The 19942-nt window shown below is 43.0% G+C and overlaps 1 protein-coding gene across 4 annotated transcripts in view; it reads right to left on the bottom strand.

The window, feature by feature from the left end:
* CSNK1A1 (casein kinase 1 alpha 1) overlaps positions 1–18468 on the bottom strand; it is a 32784-nt gene extending 14316 nt beyond the window's left edge. For 2 of the 4 annotated variants that reach the window (XM_065734531.1, XM_065734530.1), the window contains exons 1-5: positions 17960–18468; positions 17170–17276; positions 5806–5932; positions 4368–4466; positions 1896–1979 (exon numbers count right to left, since the gene is read on the bottom strand). In XM_065734531.1, the coding sequence (XP_065590603.1) occupies positions 1896–1979; positions 4368–4466; positions 5806–5932; positions 17170–17276; positions 17960–18082 (540 nt within the window). In that variant the 5' untranslated portion in view covers positions 18083–18468. The remainder of the gene's footprint in view (positions 1–1895; positions 1980–4367; positions 4467–5805; positions 5933–17169; positions 17277–17959) is intronic. The other 2 variants (XM_065734529.1, XM_065734532.1) reach the window with 2 other exon arrangements.
* Positions 18469–19942: the final 1474 nt, after the last annotated feature.

Here is a 19942-nt window from a genome sequence, read left to right as displayed (position 1 = left end):
GTAGTGGCAGGTACTCGCTAAGTGAGCGTGGAGACCTCCTCAAGCTACAGGGAAACGAGCAATGCAGATACTGAACTCCCAAGCAAACAGCATGAAGTTTATATGTGATTACTATAGTACAAAGGCAATTTTTCTTAGAAGCAAAGCTTTATCTCAGTGGCAATCTTGTGTTTTCTGATGAAAGGTCCACAATCTCATGACATTCTCTGATGTACAGTTTGCAACAGCTACTTTGCAGGGCCTTTGCCAATTAGCTTAAAGTAAAACACTGTGCCTAGGGAAGGAAGGAAACTGAGCACTACACCCACAAAATCTTTCCAATACAAATTCAAGTACAAACACTTCAAGTGATTCAAAGCCTTCACATTCTTTCTGGAATCCTGTTTTTTTTTTTATTAATTATTATATTATTATTATTATATAATATAATTATATTATATTATATTATATTATATTATTATAAAATATTATTAATTTTGCCATTAATTAATGCCACAAAGGGACAAAGTCAGAGTTTTTGAATCAGTATAGGTAACACTGAAAGCAGGCTTCTAACAGGCAAAGAGTTGGTGTTGAGTTCTTTGTTCAGCAGACTTAAGATTACATCCCTCAAGGGTTAGAGAAGTAAACTAAATGATGTTGTCTCTTGCACAGCTGTTACAAGCTCTGAATATTAGAACTGAAGAAGGTAATCACATTCTCATAAGCTGGATGGGTAGCCCTCTTTAAAGAAATATACGTATCAAATACAATCCGTTTTGTAGTTCAGTCCTGCTTTACACATTAGTCAGATATTATTTGACAACACTGACCCCTCTGGGGAAGTTTATTCTATTCCCTAGCTCAGGCTCACTCTGTATTCCCCATTCTAGATGGGTGGAAGGCAAATGAGTTAAGTCAATCTCAGATGCAGGGACACAGGAACATACAGACTTATTTAGATGAATAAGGAACACATCAATGCCAACCAGCAAACAAGCATGTTCACAGATAACCTCATACCACCTTAGCTCTGCTTACTGTCTGATCAGTAGGAAACTGGAAAAAGCAGGGCAAGATTTTTGCCAAGAGCAGCGACAAAAGTAGATCAAAGTCCCTGCTTCAACAGATAAGTGAGTTACAGAAGCAGACAGCAGAAGTCTAATCCTGCATACAGCAGCTAGCTGGCTGGGATTTAATACTTCAAGACTTACTGTGGAAAACTATGGGCTGAGTTTTATGGCCAAACTCTTGAGCTAAGATACATATTCAGCAATTTCCAGCTGTTCTGGTAGAAAGAGGCATATGTCTTGACATGCTTCCAATTCATGTTCTCTTTAAGAGTGAAGAGTACTACATTTAGCACTAAACGCTTCACCAATACACCAGAGTAATTTGATTTTATAAGCACAATGGATGAAAATGTGAGAGTCCTCATCACACGTTCAGGAAGGATGTTGAAAAACAGTACTGGAAAAAGTCCAGGTGACGTAACAGTAGAACTTATACACGTGTGTGAAGATGCTGCAGGAACCCTACAGGAAGGCAAGCAACACCAACACAGAAGCCCTGCTATTTCACTGGGGTGGCACGTCTGCTTTCCAACACATCCAAGACCTCGCCTTTCAGTTTTAAAGGAAAAAAAAAATCAGCTTCTGCATCTGAAATCAAGCACATACATTTAGCCCTTTCAAAACTTAAGTTTAGAAATAATTCCACAATTTAAACAAGCGCCACAGGGAAACATCTTAGTAATGTTACATGTTTGCCAAGTATGTCTGAATAATGCCAACATAAGAGGTGCTTTTGCAAGATCTACATTCTCCAGATTAAAAAAAAGAAAACAAAACGAAAACAAAACAAAAAATAAAGCACATGAATTTGGGGTTGAGGTTGGAATAGGAGACAGTTCAGACCTGGTTTAATCCTGAGAAAGATGGGTCCTGAGAAGTACTAACAGTCATGCTTCTTTTCCTCTTCCCCACTGGAGATTCTAAACACTGAACAAACAATAGAGGGTGGCAGTGCATCAAACAGTATTGCTTACATTGCAACAATGGCCGGCGCAGACAGGCAACACCGAGGCGTTTGAGAAAGAACAGGGTAGCCAAATGCCATCCTTCTTCCACCAAGCACTGTAGCTTTCCAATAGCTATGTTGGTTTGGTTTTTTCTTTTTTAATTTATGGTTTTTTGTAAGGAGAAAATTTTTAAGATATGGCAGGGTAAATTTCAACTGCGAGCCGCTCCAAAATGGCACTGCCTTGGCCAGGGATAACAGTGGTGACATTTGGCTCTATTAAAAAAGGAAATTGAAGTTTTGCTTACAAAAGCATCCTTTGGTTTCACAAACTGCCCTTCCCCCGAAAGACATTTAGAAAAAGTAAATCTTCAGTAAGGAAGAGGTAGAAGGCATTTAGTCACCTTAAAGTTTACTTTCATAAGCATGCAGGGCTTATTTCTAGCAGAGCTGAAAATTCACCTTTTAAGGTGGGAGCAAAAATTCTCCCAGTCACCAAATTAAAATTTGAATGTGTATATATATTTTATTATAACTGACAGGAAGCTACTGGAACAAGATTACCATGCTATTCTAGCATTTGTGGCTGATTTTAATTTAGATAGTATACAGTCATCTTAAAAAAAAAAAACCTCTTAACTATCCTTTATTACAAAAAGGAGCAAATGCTGTGTGTTGGCAATTGTTCCCTCCATAGAACACCTAAGTGCTAAACTTAAGCAATTCATTTCTCATTTTGCCCATTTAAACTTGTCAATTTGCATTTTTCTCAAGTAGTACCTCTCTAATCTCTAAAATCCTGCATCAGTAACAAAGCCCCTACTCACAGCTCACAAAGTATTTACCACCATTAGGCTTCTTGGCTCTCTAACTAGTACACTAATGGGAAAAGAAGAAAAATAATGGTTTACTGGCTTTTTTTTCCAGCTGATGCAAATCTAATGTGTTCTTCCACTAAAGTGAGCACAGCAGTATCTTCTAGGCCATTAATCCACATCAAGATGAAACAAAGCACTGCAACGCTAACCCAGCATAACTGCAAAAGTACAGATAAATGGCCCAAAAAGAACAACTGGAAATCAGAAACTAAAACTAGGGGAAAAAAAGGCTACTTTTACTCCAAGTTCTGTCAGAAAATTAAGGAGTCTAACTGCTCGACACAGTAGAGAAAAACAGAGCTCTACAGAGTGAAAGTATGAAACTTGGGAATGAGTAAAGTTTAACAGCAAAAGGATTACATAAAGACTGCCTCTGAATTAGGCTTACAAGCTTTTCCAACAAAGGTTGCATCTAACCATTCAGTGCATTGCACCCCTTCAGACAAGAGCTGTTACCTGATGTTAATACATTTTCCCCTCCTAGTGTTCGTGGCTCTGAAGTTGGCATTCATACAGGCAAACAAAGGTAAACATTTTAAACACTAGTAGTGCCTAAAGAGATCAGACAATCTCTAATGGCATATATAGAAAATAAGTGGGAATCTTGCTTCCAATAAACAGCTTGATCGTGTACATTTGTCCTGAAGTTAATTTCTATTAAGTAGCATGCTTAATGCATTGCCAATGCTGCCTGTCTGCCCGAGCTCAACACACAAATAGCAGGATTAAGCATATTTTACTTTAGACTAAAAATAAAATAAAACCTTGTGTAGAAGAAAACTTTATTCCCCCACATACGGAAACATGCACTTCTGAGTCTTTTTAACCATTCAAACAGGGCAACAACTTCAACCCACCTCCCACCCCCACCCCTCTTTAAAACTAAATGAAGAACAGCTTTTTGTTGCACAATATATTCAGGTACTCTGTAATTAAAAGCTTTTCATTCACATATTAGCATAAATTCATTGATTTATAGAGACAATTGGTCTATATGTTGACTAGTATCCACATTTCTGAATGGCTGAAGAGTCCTCTTTACCAGTCTGTCACTGCAAGACTTAATGCCCTGATGACTGGTAGGTCAGGAGCTCCCACGCTGGCACCAACTCTTTTCATCAAAGGAAGTCATTCCAAAGTCAAAGATTTGACTTTATTATTAAGAAAAAAAAATGCTATTACAACAGTCATCTCAACGATGCTATTTTAAATCAATGATGGAGTTTCAAAGTATTCTCTATGGTTGGCTTATGATCTTTTTGCCAGACTTGAGGTCATCCTGCAATCAAGTCCTTCTCAGTGTGGGTCAGAGATACACACACACACCACTGCATTTAGCAGCAGACACTGACAAACCCAAGTTCTCACATCAAAGATTCATGGTTATGCATCCAAAACATCACCTTCAGTAATGAGTAAAAAGGCTGAGCAGCTTGAATCAAGTAACATAGCCATTGTCTTTGAGTCTTTCAAATACAGCATCAGACTAACCTTATTACAGTGACGCCCAATACCCATTAGGAAGTTATCTGGTTTAATGTCTCTGTGTATAAAGTTCTTTGTGTGCACATATTCAATTCTACTGATCATCTGCAAAACAGAAAACACCAACAAAAAGAAACACATGAGATCCATTAAGAGCAACACAACACACTTATGCCTTCAATTAAACATGATTTTTAGTGCTACCTTCCACAGCAATTTAAGTTCATGCTTTGCTCAATGAAAACCAAGTTGTTTCACATACGTTTTACAGAAATTCTTTTATACATTAGAATTCCATACTGGCTAGGAGCTGGAAGATTAAATACCTGGAATTATTTCCCAGACATTCAAGTTCATCATCTAACTACAGTGTCCAATTAATGAGTAATTTATTTTTTGTAGTTCAAACAAAGCTTTTCAGTGCCTACTATGAAACAATTTTGAAGTTTCTCTCTTTGTGCAATGCCCACCTCAGTTATTCATTCAAACAGTTATTCACTTATCATCAAGTACTATTTTCCTATTTCTTTTTTACAGAGCAAGTAACAACTTGATTGTGGTCCATCCTGTTCTGCCTAAACTACTACAATCCAAGAATGACAGAGCAACAAAGATGCAGAGTGATTCTGGTACATCTTCGTATCGTATATGCTCATGCTATTTCCTGTGAGCGAGATCACAGTGCAAGTTTAGATGGACAGTTTTTCAGCTACACTTCACATTGTCTTTAGTGAGCTAAACTTTGTTACAACATCACATCCTTGCCAGCTGTTCTATTTTATTATGTCCTAAAACCCAGTTCTGTACACTGACCTCATACATCCCACCTACTTTTCCCAGATGACAACCAGTCAGTATTCATTATACAAAGGAACACTGCACAAGTTCCTCAGAAGCACTGTGACACCCTGACTAGTTAAGTTAGCGTGCAAAAGCATCATTCTAGAGCAAGCATACCAGCCACTTAAAGCAGCAGAGACAAGGGACAGCTGATCTCGTCTCTATACGAGTGTCCTGAGCTTCCCTGGCCATATGCCTTGGATCCTACAAGCTCTGGCTAAACGACAGCTTGGTACTAACACCAAGTTACGTAATATTACATTTAAATCACCATTGAAAATTCAACTCATGAACCTCTCACTGCCTTCCAAATAACTGAGGACTGTACAACCAAGCTATTTACTAAACAGCAAGTGCTATTTCAAATGCTGTGCTCTCGGAACCGAGTTGAAAAAATGTCAACTGCTAGAAAAAGACTAAATAGACAGGCACTCCTGTGGCCTTGGTTATCAAACCTCTGAGGCCCTGATTAAGTTTGGAGTAGCACAGTATCCCAATTAACACAGAAGACTGTTTAACACATTATTTAACCCACTTAAAGAGAACCATGTTACACAAAACATATCAGGTTTTTTGACACCCCCACAGGAATGCTTGCACATACCTGGTCTGCTAGCATAAGTACTGTTTTCATCGTAAACCTGCGAGAACAGAAGTTGAAGAGGTCTTCAAGGCTGGGACCAAGAAGATCCATAACTAGAACATTGTAATCCTTTTCTTGACCATACCACCTGCAACAAAGACATGTGGTCAGCATTAGCAAGAATCATACAAGTTTGAGCCTTAGCCCTCAGTAAACATAAGCGAGACAAGCAGCTCAATTACTGTCACGTGAGAGTTATGTCCTGAACATACAAAAGCAATCACCCTCAAAATGCATTTTTGGAATCCAACAGATGCTATCTGAACACCAAACATTTTCAAACCTAGCAGCCCTACTCTGGACTCTCTCAGGCCCACTCAAATCTCCACTGTCCCCAGGAGTCCAGAGCTGAACGCACCACTCGCAGTGTGGCTTCAGTAGAGGGGATGGATCATCTTCCTTGTACCTGCCAGCAACATTTCTAATGCACTCCGGGATGCCACTAACCCTCTTCACTGCAAAGGTACATTGCTGGCTTATGTTCAATCTAGAGTTAAGTGAAAACCAGGGTTATTAGTCACTCTTACTTTCCTGGAAGCAAAGTCTGAAGGCAAAACAGAAACTGACAACAGCTCATGGCATGTTTAAGTTTCCCTTAAGTAGAAACTAAGTTTTAGCAGCAACTGAAACACCAATCACAATTATCACAATCAAAGCAAAAGTCATTACAAGCCAATATACTGAGGTTTCAGTACATAATTCAAAAACTGAATTGAAACTTATCAGCAGGACACCTTACACTTCCATAATTATCTCCTGTATTATTTACTTTCACAGAAGTATTGTTAATTGCTTTAGGCTTTGTTTCATGTAAGGCATCTCTGCGATACAAGAGTTCATGCATTTAACTCACACTACCTTCTCATTTATTCATTCAAGTTCAGCAAATATCAATCAAATACTACTGTATTAACGACAAGAACTCTCCACCAGGTTTTCAACATCAAACATGGAAAAGTAAGCATCACAGAGGCAGAAATACAGTTGTTGCAATAGAGACACCTTCAATCACAGCCAAGCACACAGTAGGATCAACCTCTAAGTGTCCTGATGTGTCAATCTGGGGCAAAAAAAAAGTTTGAATAACTCCTCAGTATGACTACGTTTTGGTTCCTATCAAAGTCATCCTTGCAAACTGCTGAGTAGTTCTGACAAGAGTCTATTAAACACTGCAGTTCACGTTCAAAATGGAACATTACAGTCAACCAAAGCAAAGATCTGCCTAGTTATTCTGCCATTAAGTTTAGCTTTGCTGTGGAAGTCCAAGAAATAAACTGAATCCAAACATTCTAAGGCCTGCCATCCTACAGAGTAAACCCAGATCCCGATAAACCACATTTTGCTTTAAGAAACAGAATCTCAGATTGTAATTGTTCATTACAGTAATGGCTCAATAGCCAAGACCACAGTCCAAGGGAAAAGGACCTTACACCAGGCATTTACTGAACTAAGCAAACAGTTACAGCGTCATAAAAGAGAAAAGCTAAGCAGATGAAAGGAAACCCTACCCTGGGAAAATCATTTGATTTGGTTCCTCTACAGGGATCTCTCTGCTTAGCACACGCAATAACTCAGGTTGATTGCACAACCTCCATTTGGCCTAATTCTGCATAGGCACAAGAACTCTCAAATCTCCTGACCGCTTTTGATTCTGCCTTTCAGAAATACACACTGCAGGACAGAGACGACAGGACTTCTAAACATCCAGTTCTCATGCTCACAGGCCTGTAACTCCTCATGCAGTAGAGCACCCCATTTATTCACTTCACGACCAGCAACTGAAACTTCTGCTAGAACACTGGAGTCAGCCATGCTTTATTTACTTTGCTAACATGCAGTTCTCATTTCCCTTGGAATATCTCCAGGAAAATGAGATTAAGAAGTAAGGCTACATCAGGTCCATTCACAGTGTGTCCCATAGCTGCTACTGCTGGCAGTGCAAGCAAAAGTGTTGACTCTTCCTAGGAAGCCTTGGAAATTCTGATACTCAAGAGCTTGGCAAGTACTCCTTGCTCCCATAATCAATGTAAGATAACATACAACCCCATGCTCTGGACAAGCACTTTGCCATGCAAGTTTTAACACTGTGGGAGTAAAGTGCAGGACTACGGAGCACACCTCTGGAAAAAAGGCAGGTCCCTCCACCAGGGATCTCCGGTGCTCCGAGCCTTACTGCTGCTGCAGCTCTGAAGGGAACTACTAGTAGGAAAGAATGGCCACACAAAGCCCTGGCTAACTATCAGATGCTACTAGCACCTCAGAACACGTCTTCTACATATCAGTTACAGTGAATAACTCTCACTAAAGCTAAGAGAACAGCAGCAATATTTTTTAAGCAGGGAGTGTTCTAGAAAGCAGGAACAAGATATTTAACAACAGTTCACTTTGGTTACACAATGACTCTGTGTATGTTATGTACCACATATGCTCAATCAAATATTGTCTCCCTAGACCAGGAAAAAGTATTACTCTAACTCATTTCCGCAGTGACTACATCCCATTAGGGCATACTGCACTATTAGACAATTTCAGATCTGTAGCACAGGTCCACCTACACCTACTTATGCAAATATATACACAGCTTATAGCAAAATACAGTTTATGAGCTTTCCCAAACATTAGTAGAAGACCTTACAGGAAGGCTTCACTACTGTAAGAGCTAGGAGTTATATCTGAACACACCATGTAACACTGTGACCCCTGAACACAGATGTTAAGATACACAGTCCATACTGAAGCTATGGGGTGTGCCTAAGTTCATGCATGCACAAAAACGCTTTGTCACTCTACCCTGCCTCATCTGTTCAAGGCTGATTATCAGCTAGAGCTGAGTTTATACAAACAAAGCAAAAAAAACCTAAAAACAACTCTTTCCTGAAGCTTTCAAGGTTAAAACATTGTCAAAATCAAACTGTGACCTTCACTGGACTTCAGTAGCTTGTCTAACTTGGAAGACTAAGACTCACCATGTCAACAAGTTTCCAAACCATGTGGTTTAGCAGCCTGCTACACAGCTCCAACATATTCACACACAAAGCTCCTTGTAACATCCTCAACAGTCCACAGCTCCATGCTAAACAACTAAGTCACATGATACACTACTTGAAAAGTATTTGGTTTCCAAATCCCACCCAGTGAAGTGAGCATGAAGCCAGATCACATGACAAGTGAATGCTTACTCCAGTGTTTTTGCATTCCCTTAACTAACCTTGAGACAAGCATGCAAAGTACTGATGCACATCTAGCACTTTGTAGCAAAGACTGTAGGTCAGGCTGACCCAAACTTAAATTCTTTTCTGTTCTCAGAGCTGCACCTTTAGAAACCATATCATCTCTATTTCAGCAGCCACATGGCTCCTAAATAATGCCAACAGTAAAAAAAACAAGCATTTCAGAAAATTATTCATGTTTAAAAATATTAAATAAGAAAATAACGTACTTGGTTGTTAACCTATTCACATTTTAGACTCCTTGAAGGAAAGAAATATAACTGAGGTAAACCAGTTAGCAAAGAAGTCAGCAAGGAGTTAGCTACTTAGAAACAAGCTGATGAACTACAGGCTCAATTACCACCTACTGTGTCACTTTTACACCCTCACAGGACAACCAGTAGTTTCATGCATTACATCCATCAGTTGTGCTAGCACTGCTACCTTGTTGCTATAATTACAGCCACCAAAACCATGCAAGCAGGTCAAGTGATAAATAAAAGCATCCAGGAAACTCATTTAAATGCCAAATGCAAACAGTTGTGAATGAAAGTACTGAATAACTAGGCAGCTGTTGGTCAGTGGTAAAGAAAACCCAAAGCCCAGGTGCTCTGAAACCACCAAGGCTGCATCACTTTGTCTACAGGTTACTGTATGCATAAAACCAGAACATCAGCTCACTGTTACAACAAAGCATTCCTACCACCAGCTATAACAAGACTGTCTTGTTTCAGGCCAACAAAAGCTCTCCTCAGACACGTTTTGCCAAGCACCCAGTCTTCTGCACAGGCTTCTGTGAATGTGCCTGCAATCACCAACCATTCCTGGAGCCATCAAGAACTGCAGAAGTCACACGTTTTAAACAACAACAGAAAAGCATCCCGGTGTCTCCCTGCAAGGAAGTACAGTGCTACTGTGAGAAGACTTAGATGAACTCAAAAACAAAATATTGACGAAAAGGCATCCAGAAATAATTATATTCTCATTCAACAAAGAAGGTCAATTTGGGCATCAACATTCTATTAACTTTTGCTAATTTCATCAGTTGTACTATGTTACCCTACCATTACGTGGTACCATTATCGTGGTGTGGACAGGTTCACTCTTCTCTGGGTGGAGAACTGGCTGGAGGGCCGTGCCCAGAGGGTAGTGGTTAATGGAGTTAAGTCCAGCTGGCGTCCTGTAACGAGTGGTGTCCCCCAAGGGTCAGTTTTGGGGCCCATCTTGTTTAATATCTTTATTGATGACCTAGATGAGGGAATTGAGTGTACCCTCAGTAAGTTTGCAGATGACACAAAGCTGGGAGGATGTGTCAAACTGCCTGAGGGTAGGGAGGCCCTTCAGAGGGATTTGGATAGGCTGAACAGCTGGGCTGAGCAAAATGGGATGAGGTTCAATAAGACCAAGTGCCGGGTCCTGCACTTTGGCCACAATAACCCCATGCAATGCTATAGGCTTGGGGCAGAATGGCTTGAAGAATGTAGAGAGGAAAAGGACCTGGGGGTGTTGGTTGATGCTCGGCTCAACATGAGCCGGCAGTGTGCACAGGTGGCTAAGAAGGCCAACAGCATCCTGGCCTGTATTAGAAATAGTGTAGCCAGCAGGAGCAGGGAGGTGATCATCCCCCTGTACTCAGCTCTGGTGCGGCCGCACCTCGAGTACTGTGTTCAGTTTTGGGCCCCTCACTACAAGAAGGACATTGAGGCCCTGGAGCGTGTTCAGAGAAGGGCAACAAAACTGGTGAGGGGCCTGGAGCACAAGTCTTATGAGGAGCGGCTGAGGGAGCTGGGATTGTTTAGTCTGGAGAAGAGGAGGCTCAGAGGAGACCTTATAGCACTCTACCACTTCCTGAAGGGGGGTTGTGGTGAGGAGGGGGTAGGCCTCTTCTCCCTGATAAGTAATGACAGGACGAGAGGGAATGGCCACAAGTTGCGCCAGGGAAGATTTAGATTAGACCTCAGGAAGCATTTCTTTTCTGAAAGAGTGGTCAGGCACTGGAATGGCCTGCCTAGGGAGGTGGTTGAGGCACCATCCCTAGCGCTGTTCAAGAAGCGTTTAGATGAGGTGCTTAAGGACTTAATTTAGTAGTTGGGTAGAGATAGTGATAGGAGGATGGTTGGACTAGATGATCTTATAGGTCCTTTCCAACCTTATGAACTTATGAACTTATTACTCTGTCTAGTTCCATGCAATTAGCTTCCCATCATTCTGCCTTTCAAACATAAGACAGAAGAGTTCATATGACAAAAAGTGGAGAATGCCAAATGAATGAAAGTGGATTAAGAAATACTACCAGAACAAAAACAAGGCACAGTGAACAAGCAAGCTGGAAAGAACTACTGGGGCTACCTGAGATAACCTTATCAGTAAGTTTGACAAGTCAGTAGGCACACAAGGGTGAATGCACAAGTCTGGAAGACCTCATGAGCACAAAGGATTCAACACCCGAAATCAAACCAAATGACAGTGAACTGATGAATGACCTGGAACTATTCCACTCCTGCAATCACTAAAGCACTGACACACAAGTCTCTAAACTAGGCACTAGTTAGATAACATAACTCAAGGGAAAACACAGCCCTCCCTATAATCATACACTTCTAGGCATTGCTAAAAAATAATTCTAACCAATGCAAGCACAGGTATTCAAAGAAACTGGGAAGGAGTTAGTACCAATGCTTACAGCACTGACAGTCCTTCATGCAGCAATCCATAGACAATGGGTCACTAATACACAGGAAAGGAAATCCAAATCAGAACAGGGACAGAAAAGGACTTCAAAATGGATGGGAGGATGGTGATCCCAGCAATCGTGTTTACACAGCTCAGCAAGGCAGTCATGATGTTATGCAACTTCTCTTTGTAGATAGAGGACTGTAAGAGGGAGGCAGCCATTAAAGAAATCAAGGAAGTAGTAAATAGGCACCAACTGCCTACAGGTACAAGCACTCATCTTCACGCTCCCTTTCCAAACAGAACCACGAGTGCTGGCCTAGGAAGGTGCACTGTGCCAGAACCACAGGAAGAACTGCACATTAACCAAAATGAGCAGGAACAGGACCAAAAGTAATCTCTTCTGCTCAAACACATTCCAGACTTCTCAGGACAGACTCCCGAGAAATAAAGATGCTACAAATTGTAAGTATACTCTGTGCATACAAGTACACTAATTTGAGTCAGACATGGAAGCAACACACACAAGGAAGGCAATCTACCACTCTCAGATTCAAGTCTACACTGTCACATATTCTCTATTTCCCTGAAGCTGGAAAAGCACTTCAGCTGCTAGCAATCAGTAACATAAACGAACCTAACATCGGATGGCATGACTGAAAGACAAGTGGAATATTTAACAGATGTCATCTAACGTTAGTTGCCATGGTGAGTATGAATTAGGCCACCCAAGTACTAAATAAAGAAATAGCAAAGAACACCCTACGTTATCAAGTTAGGTAGGCTATAAATAAAATTTTGTATCACTTTTTGTACAGTTATGAGAAAAATATGAACACATGAAGTATGCCAGTGCAAATCATCCGTTAGGCACAAGGGAAATTTCATCTGCCTGGTCTTGTGTTGCATACATACTTCTACGACTTGCTGCTCTGCTAGTTGTTTAATGAAGTAAACTAACAGCTGGTAGGAAGTGAGAACATAAGTCACATTTCTTCCATAGAAGTCAAAAGGCTCAATTCAGATGAGAAGGTAAGCCACTAATCTACAGTATGCACTGCAGACATTGTGGAAGAAAACAGACCCTTTCTGTAGGACTTCTGCTGATCATCTGTTCCAAATGGAGTTAACACTGAACTGGAAGCACACACTTTTGCAGCTGTTTCTTCAAAAGATGAGCTAAGGCAAGAGGAAAAAAAAACAAATTTTCTAACCAGGGTCTCTCTCAGCTGCTTCTAAGGAGTCTATGAGCACCAACTAAGACAGAAGTTTAGATTGTTATTAAACAAAATCAATTTCATGTTTTAAGACACACACTCTTAAGCAGAAAAAGCTTAGAGATTCACTTCAGTTTTACACTGAGCTATCAGAACAGGAGTACAGCTCTTGTCTACTACAATGGGTCTGTCCTTCAGTATGAAGGTGCCTGAAAGAAATACATGCACAGATTTTTAAGAACAGAAATTAAAATGCTCATGGAAAAATCCACTGTGGAAACCACTTTAAAATTACTGAACTTGACCATGGTTTTCCACTGCATGTACTATTTAGTAAAGATTAATACTGGCAGAAGCTTATTAACAGCTTATCCACCAACATGGCACTAAATAACAAGAGAGCCCTCATGTTTGAGACACTTTTACTTTTTTGACAGCAGCTTTAAAACACACCACAGGATTCAGGACATTACATAGCAGTACATAAGTGACAATATTTATTTTCTCCACTTCAAGATTTTTACAAGAACTTATTGCATTGTCAAGTTAGAAATGCTCAAGTTGCAAATAAAAAGTAAATAGTCTTTGTATTTAAACTTACCAGTGACTAAACTCAAATATCCCCCTGATGAGCCCCACATGCAATTGAATACTGCATCCCTTCAGTTCTGCCCACAGAAGATTACAGCATCATCTGTCTTACAGTTGCCTTTGCTCTTCTGTGCAACACTTTCATACCTGACCAACTACTGCAGCTCGATCCAGCACAACATCCATTTCTGGTGGAAAGCAGGTAACAAATTATCCCAAAGTGTTGTCAGGGGGAAAAAATAAATCTGAAGTTTGCTTTTCTTTTAGAAGAGAAGCACATCTGAAAGATATCTAAAGAATCTTCATAAAGGATATGAACAATAGTTGATAATCACCATAAATGGCAAAAACCAAGAGTGGCAACCACAGATGATTCAAACAATCGCTCTCGTCAGGAGAGCTTCAGATTTACACCAGAAAACAACATACAAAACCTTGAACAGCTTCATTCCTCTGAATCAGGCCCAAGAATGTGGGAATAAAGTCAGATATTCCTAACTGGTAGGATCAGCACCCAGTTCACAAGACAACCATGGCTAAAACTGCTTTGCTACTGAAAAAGAGAGAAAAAAAAGAGCTGATGGCCGAGAACAATCAGAATAAACCTACCAGAATATTGCAGACTTCACATTGTGTCCTAAGGCAGAGTAGAATGTTAGATGCTAAGCTTAGTTCAAGAGCCAAAAATGAAGGTAATACAGCCAAATTTTGTCTACTACAGTCTGCACTGGAATTCACAGAAGGTTTTGTGAAATTTCAGTGAGTAGTTCAGAATCTTCCCTGCTACTCCAGAAAGCAGCAGCTAGCAGCAAAGCTGAAGAACCCCATGTAAATTTGAAGTTGTGTAGATATTCAGACAACCTAATCAATTTTTTGCATCCCATGTGCAAATATGCTCTGTTACAGTGCAAGTAGCAAGTCCTCTCTCCACAGCAAGTGAAAGCTCACAGTTAATCCCACAGAAACAGCAGGACAGAAATGCTATGCTGTTGAGCCCAGCTTATACAGGACAGAAATCAGAAAAGCTAAGAACCACTCCTCAGTCTTCTATCAGATTCTGCACTTTTATTGCTGCTGCTGCTTAAGGGTGCCACTTAACAGAAAACTTAACTTACTGAAAGGATTTCCTCAACCTGAATCATGCTGCTCAATACACTGAGCCAAGAACAGCTTATCCCAACTGGACAGCAAGCCATTACAAACAACAGGAGAACACATTATCAATTACACATGCAAAGGGACCCAAGTACAAAGTCATACATCCTCCCAGCTTTCCTGCTGCCAAAAATGCAGGTCAGAAAACCCCTGGAACAACATGTGCACTACTCTGACATTGCTCCTACACTCTGAAGCACCTCAGTGATGCACTGAGTAAGACAAGCCCCCTCCTCCAGATTCCCAGTACCATAATAGTGATTCTAGTAACTACACAATGTTTCAGTATTTATCAGGTGAACCCTGAGCTGAGCACTCCCCTCAGCTTCTTCTTCTAGGAAACAGTACTGTGTTTTATTTTTTCCAGCACCACCAGATTTCGTATCACAGGACAGGAAGAAAAAGCACAAAGAGCCAGTCAAACAACATCCTATAAGTATATAAAATTTACATTAACAGTTGCTTCTGAAAACCAAAAAGATACTTCCAAAAATTTTCTGAAAACCTTTTCTAAAAAAAAAATCATCCTAAGATTAACAGTGTTGGAACCTGAAGGTGGAATCCTTCAAGACCCCCTGACACTATCAAACAGATGTTAGGTAACTTCTGTTGTGCTAGAGATGAGTTGTTCTGAGAGTTGCCTCAGTTGTCATTTCTTACCCACATTCTTCTAATCTGGTATTACTTTTCAGAGGCCACGTGACAAAGAGTTTAGTTCCTCTGTGGTGGTGGGACTTCAAATGAGTTACTGGTTATAGGAAAAGATTGGTCAAATGAAAGTATGTCAAATACAAAGTTAAGAAAACTTACAAGATGACTGCTTTAATTGAAGCTGGAAACAAGTTTCTCAACATGTAAGACAACTTCCAGCACCTCAGCTTTATATAAAATACTTGAATGAGGTGTTTTAATAGAATTCAAGAACTTACTTTTAAATAGTAGTTCACTTCTGTCACATGGAAAATATGAAAAACATGAAACTTAAGTCTCATTAGAGCACTATAGGTTCTTAGAAAAAAAAGTGTAAGCTTAAGAAAGCATGCTTTTCCAGTTTAGTGATGAAACACCAGATACCCACTTGCTTTGGCTGCTCTCCCAGTTACCCTTGTCTCAGCACGAAACCATACTTTGATGGCTTTTCAATATGCAATTTCTGTTTTTCAGCTGTGAAACAAATGTATTCATACAAAGACAAGAGAATCTGTCACCTAAAATAAAATCTGGTTACACACAAGCAACTGTTACAACTGCAGCTGGCCTGCTTCAAACAGGTATGCCCATTCTGTTATTGAAGAAAGCCGTGGTGAATGCAGAGGACAGATGGTCAAAACAAGGCTGCCTCCTTGGCTACATAACCCCAGCATACAATCAGGTCTACAATCAGCTGTGTGTACAGTACAGGGCAAAAAGGTACCAACTTCTAAGTTTCATTACAATACACAAACCAAAATACACAAATCACTGTGCCCCTACAGTCTGTACACCACTGATTCATGCACACACAACCAAGTGAGTTAAGAGCGAAAGGACGCACTGCAATCTGCAGTTTGACTCATTAGCTATATTGAAGTTGCTCCTGCAGCACAAGACACTGATTCCTCTTACAACACAAACATCAGAAATAACTTTAAAAATGATTATTTTAAATATCCTTGGCCAAAGTGTTCCTGGAGAAGAAAGAAGTTTCACTTAGGCTATTCTGATGCAGATTCAGTAGTAGGAACTATACAGGATAACACCTCAATAATCTGAGAAATGACTCCTCCTAGAGTTTGCTGCACCAAAACAGCAGCAACTTACTTCCACATCAGGAAATTATTGAAAACTCTTGAAAGTTTCAGACAGAATAAGAAACAAGGAAACCGCCGAGCAAGCAACTGGGAGGGATTAATCCTGGCACTTTAACTGTACGGAAATCCTAGTGACGCATCTGCTGCGGGTAACAGAAAGGGGCTGCCATTTCATTCCTGGTCGAGGTTCTCAGCAGTCTCAAGCCTTGCTGCACATAACTATGAAAGGAAAAGATACATGCCCGAGCACGTCCCTTGTCCCAACAGGAGAAGGGGGAGGGTTAATCATGTCTATCCGCCATTTTCTGAGCAGAGGAGGAAGACATGTTGGAACAAAAAAAAACAACAAAAGAAAGCAGCCATTTCCAGTACCAGCTGCAAACTCTCAACCTCAGCAAGAACACCAGCTCCCACAGAAACAACCTCATACTTGATTCTGATCACTTTTAAGAATTTCTCACGGCTCACAAACTGCTCAAAATCTTTCAGCGCACAGTACGTAAACCTAACAACACAGTGTCGGGCACGGATGGGGAGCTAGAAGCATTCCCAGCAAGTTGTTAAGCTTAGAATGAAGTGTTTTTCCCAGCTGTTCAACTCCTTCTAGGTTAAGTCTATTATGGTAGTGTCCCACCTCACAGGAACATTAAAGGAAAGTCACCATACTTGGCATACACAACTGAATCCTACCGTATATGTGGGATGCCAACTCCTCCTTGCAGAATTTTGTAGAGTTTGCTCTCATACAGCAACTGGGGATGTCTGGCCTTCTGAGACTCCAACTTCACGGCAACTTCCTGCAGTGAGAGGGAACAAGGAATCAGAGCAGAGCGTCCACCAAGCATTGCCTTGCCACTGAGAAGTAGGGGCACAAACTTCAGTATTCCCCAGACATGCTCTGAACTACAATGGTTTAAGCTTTCGGTGCTCAACATCCTCTGAATTTTGCTGCCTCTTCAAATAAAATCCGTATTGTGATGATTCGTACACCAATATCCATCCCAGGTCATGAAACTGAGCTGGAGATGTTATATCTTCAGATTCACATAAGAAAGGAAGAACATATGTGGGTGTTTCTTCTTCACAGCTCAGAGAAGCGAGGGGGAGGAAGAATTAAAAAAAAAAAACAAAAAAACCACGAGGATAAAAAAAAAGAACTGAAGAATCAGGGGATCTTCTTTGTTTCTACTGCTGTTGACGAACACGAGATAAAGTGTTCCCCAACTGAGGAAAGGGGCAGAGATGACTGACTCCTGCGGCCGCTGACAAGGTGCTCTTCTCCCCTTACCTCTCTCAGTGTGCAGCAGTGGGTTGGGAGCCCACGGCTCCGTGAGAAAGAGGCACAGCACTCCCGGCCCGAGGCCAGGAGGTGCGGGGCCGTGCTCGGAGCACGCAGCCCGGCTCCCCACCCCGGGGAAAGGCTCAAGGCCCGGCTCCACCGGGCACCGCGGCTCTCCACGTCCCCTCGAGCCGCCCTTACCTCCCCGTTGGTGATGTTGATCGCCAAATAGATGTCCCCGAAGGAGCCCGAGCCGATCTTCCGCACCAGCTTGTATTTGCCCCCGACGATGAACTCGGTCTTGGAGCCGCTGCTGCTCGCCATGGCGAGGGGCGGCTGCGGGGCGCTCCCGGCGCTACTGGGCTCGGGGGAAGGGAGAGGGGACCGAGAAGGGCAGAGGGGCAGGGGAGGGAAGGAGAGAGCAGAAGAACGAGGAACGGCGGACCCCGCCGCTCAGCTCGGGCCGGGCCCCTCGGGCGGCCGCCCCGCTCCGCGGCTCTGCCCCGCGCCCTCCAGAGAGGCGAGAGGCGGCCGCCGGGGTGCTGCGAGGGGAGAGGGGAAGGGAACCGCGAGGCCCGCTGGCTCCGCCGGGTCCCGGCCGCCGCCGGTCCCTCACTCGGCCGCCGCCGCCATCTTGTCTCTCAAGCGCTGCTATCACGGACACAAAATGCCCCCAGCCTGCAGCCGCCGCTTCTTCACCGCGCGGGGCACGCTGGGAACGGGGCGGGGCTGCCCCGGCGCACGCGCAGCAGTGAGGCCGCCTCCTGGCCGCATTGCGCCTGCGCGAGGGGCGAAGAGGGCGGGGACAAGGCGTTGGCAAGGCCACAAAAAGCCCTCTGCGTGTGCGCGCGCACCGCCCTCCCGCCGGACCAATGACCGCCGTCTTTTTCCATCCGCCCCCCGCCCTTGGACGCGACGTGTGCGCATGTGCGTCACTGAAGCTCGGGCGGAAGAGGAAGGGCAGAAGCAATTGTGCCCTCAGCTGCGCGTCGCGGGCGCCGGCTGGGGCTACGCGGAGTTGTAGGGTCCGGTGCCAGCAAGTGGTGGCTTGACCCGAACCGTTCACGGGCAGCCACGTGTGGCGTAGAGCCGCTTTGGGGGTGGCTGTGTCTGAGCAGTGGCTGCTGGGGATGGAGCACTGCCCTGGCTGCCTGCACAGTGACTGTGACCCCGCTGCTGGTGGCATTTCCAGGCCGTGCCCGACCCAGACCCCTGCCCGCTTGCATACGAATTGCCTGCATTTAACCCACGAAGTGAATCTGCAGCCTCGTGTCCTGCTGCAGTGCCAGGGCTGTGAGCACCTGCACCCCACGTTTTGTGGGGCTGAGCCTTGCCACCTGAAGGAGGCCTGCAGGAAAGCTAGGGAGGGGCTTCCTATTAGGGCATGTAGTGACAGGACGAGAGGAAATGGTTTTAAACTGGAAGGAGGTAGATTTAGGCTAGATAACAGGAAGAAAATCTTCACTGTGATGGTGGTGAGATGCTGGAACAGGTTGCACAGTGAGGGCGTGAATGCCTCTTCCCTGGCAGCATTCAAGGCCATGGCTTTGGGCGAGCTGGTCTAGAGGGAAGCGTCCTTGACTATAGCAGTGGGGTTGGAACTAGATGATGAGTTGGGTGCCTTCCAACTCAAACCATTCCATGATTCTATGAACACGGCTCCCCACAAGCTGTGAGCACACAATATCTGCCTCATTACCCCTCCCTGCTCAGCCTGACAGCTTGTGTTATCCATCCGACCTTTGGCCCTGGCCTGCTGGGAGGCAGTACACAGGGCTGGCAATCCTGGCAGGCCTCACATTGCTGTGGGAGGTTTCTGAGGCGGTGGTGGATTTGTGAGGAGCACAAGGGGCCGATAGCTTCACATGAGGCCCCTGCCAGCTGCTGGGCAGCATCACCTGCTGTGACCACCCAGAGCCGCAATGCCCCTGTCTTGTGCCACCTGGCAACTTCACCCAAGCTCCAACCACGAGCAGCTCCTGCTCCAGACCCTGTTTCTTGCTGTCTTTCAAAAACAAGTTCTCCTCCCTTGTCCTCTGGCTCAGTGCTGTGAGTTTTTCCTTTGCAGGAACACAAAACTGTGAATTCCCAGTGACTCATTATCACTCCCTGTCAGAGCAGCGTCTTCTGCTGTGCAAGCCTACATTTGGGAAATGATTCAGTCCTCAGCAAAAAAGAAAGCTC

Source organism: Cyrtonyx montezumae, unplaced genomic scaffold, assembly GCF_038088225.1.
Source record: "Cyrtonyx montezumae isolate F1298 unplaced genomic scaffold, pur_monq_1.0 scaffold_18, whole genome shotgun sequence".
Lineage (NCBI taxonomy): Eukaryota > Metazoa > Chordata > Aves > Galliformes > Odontophoridae > Cyrtonyx > Cyrtonyx montezumae.
Note: the sequence above shows the minus strand (reverse complement) of the source record. Positions and strands in the feature narration are given on the sequence as shown.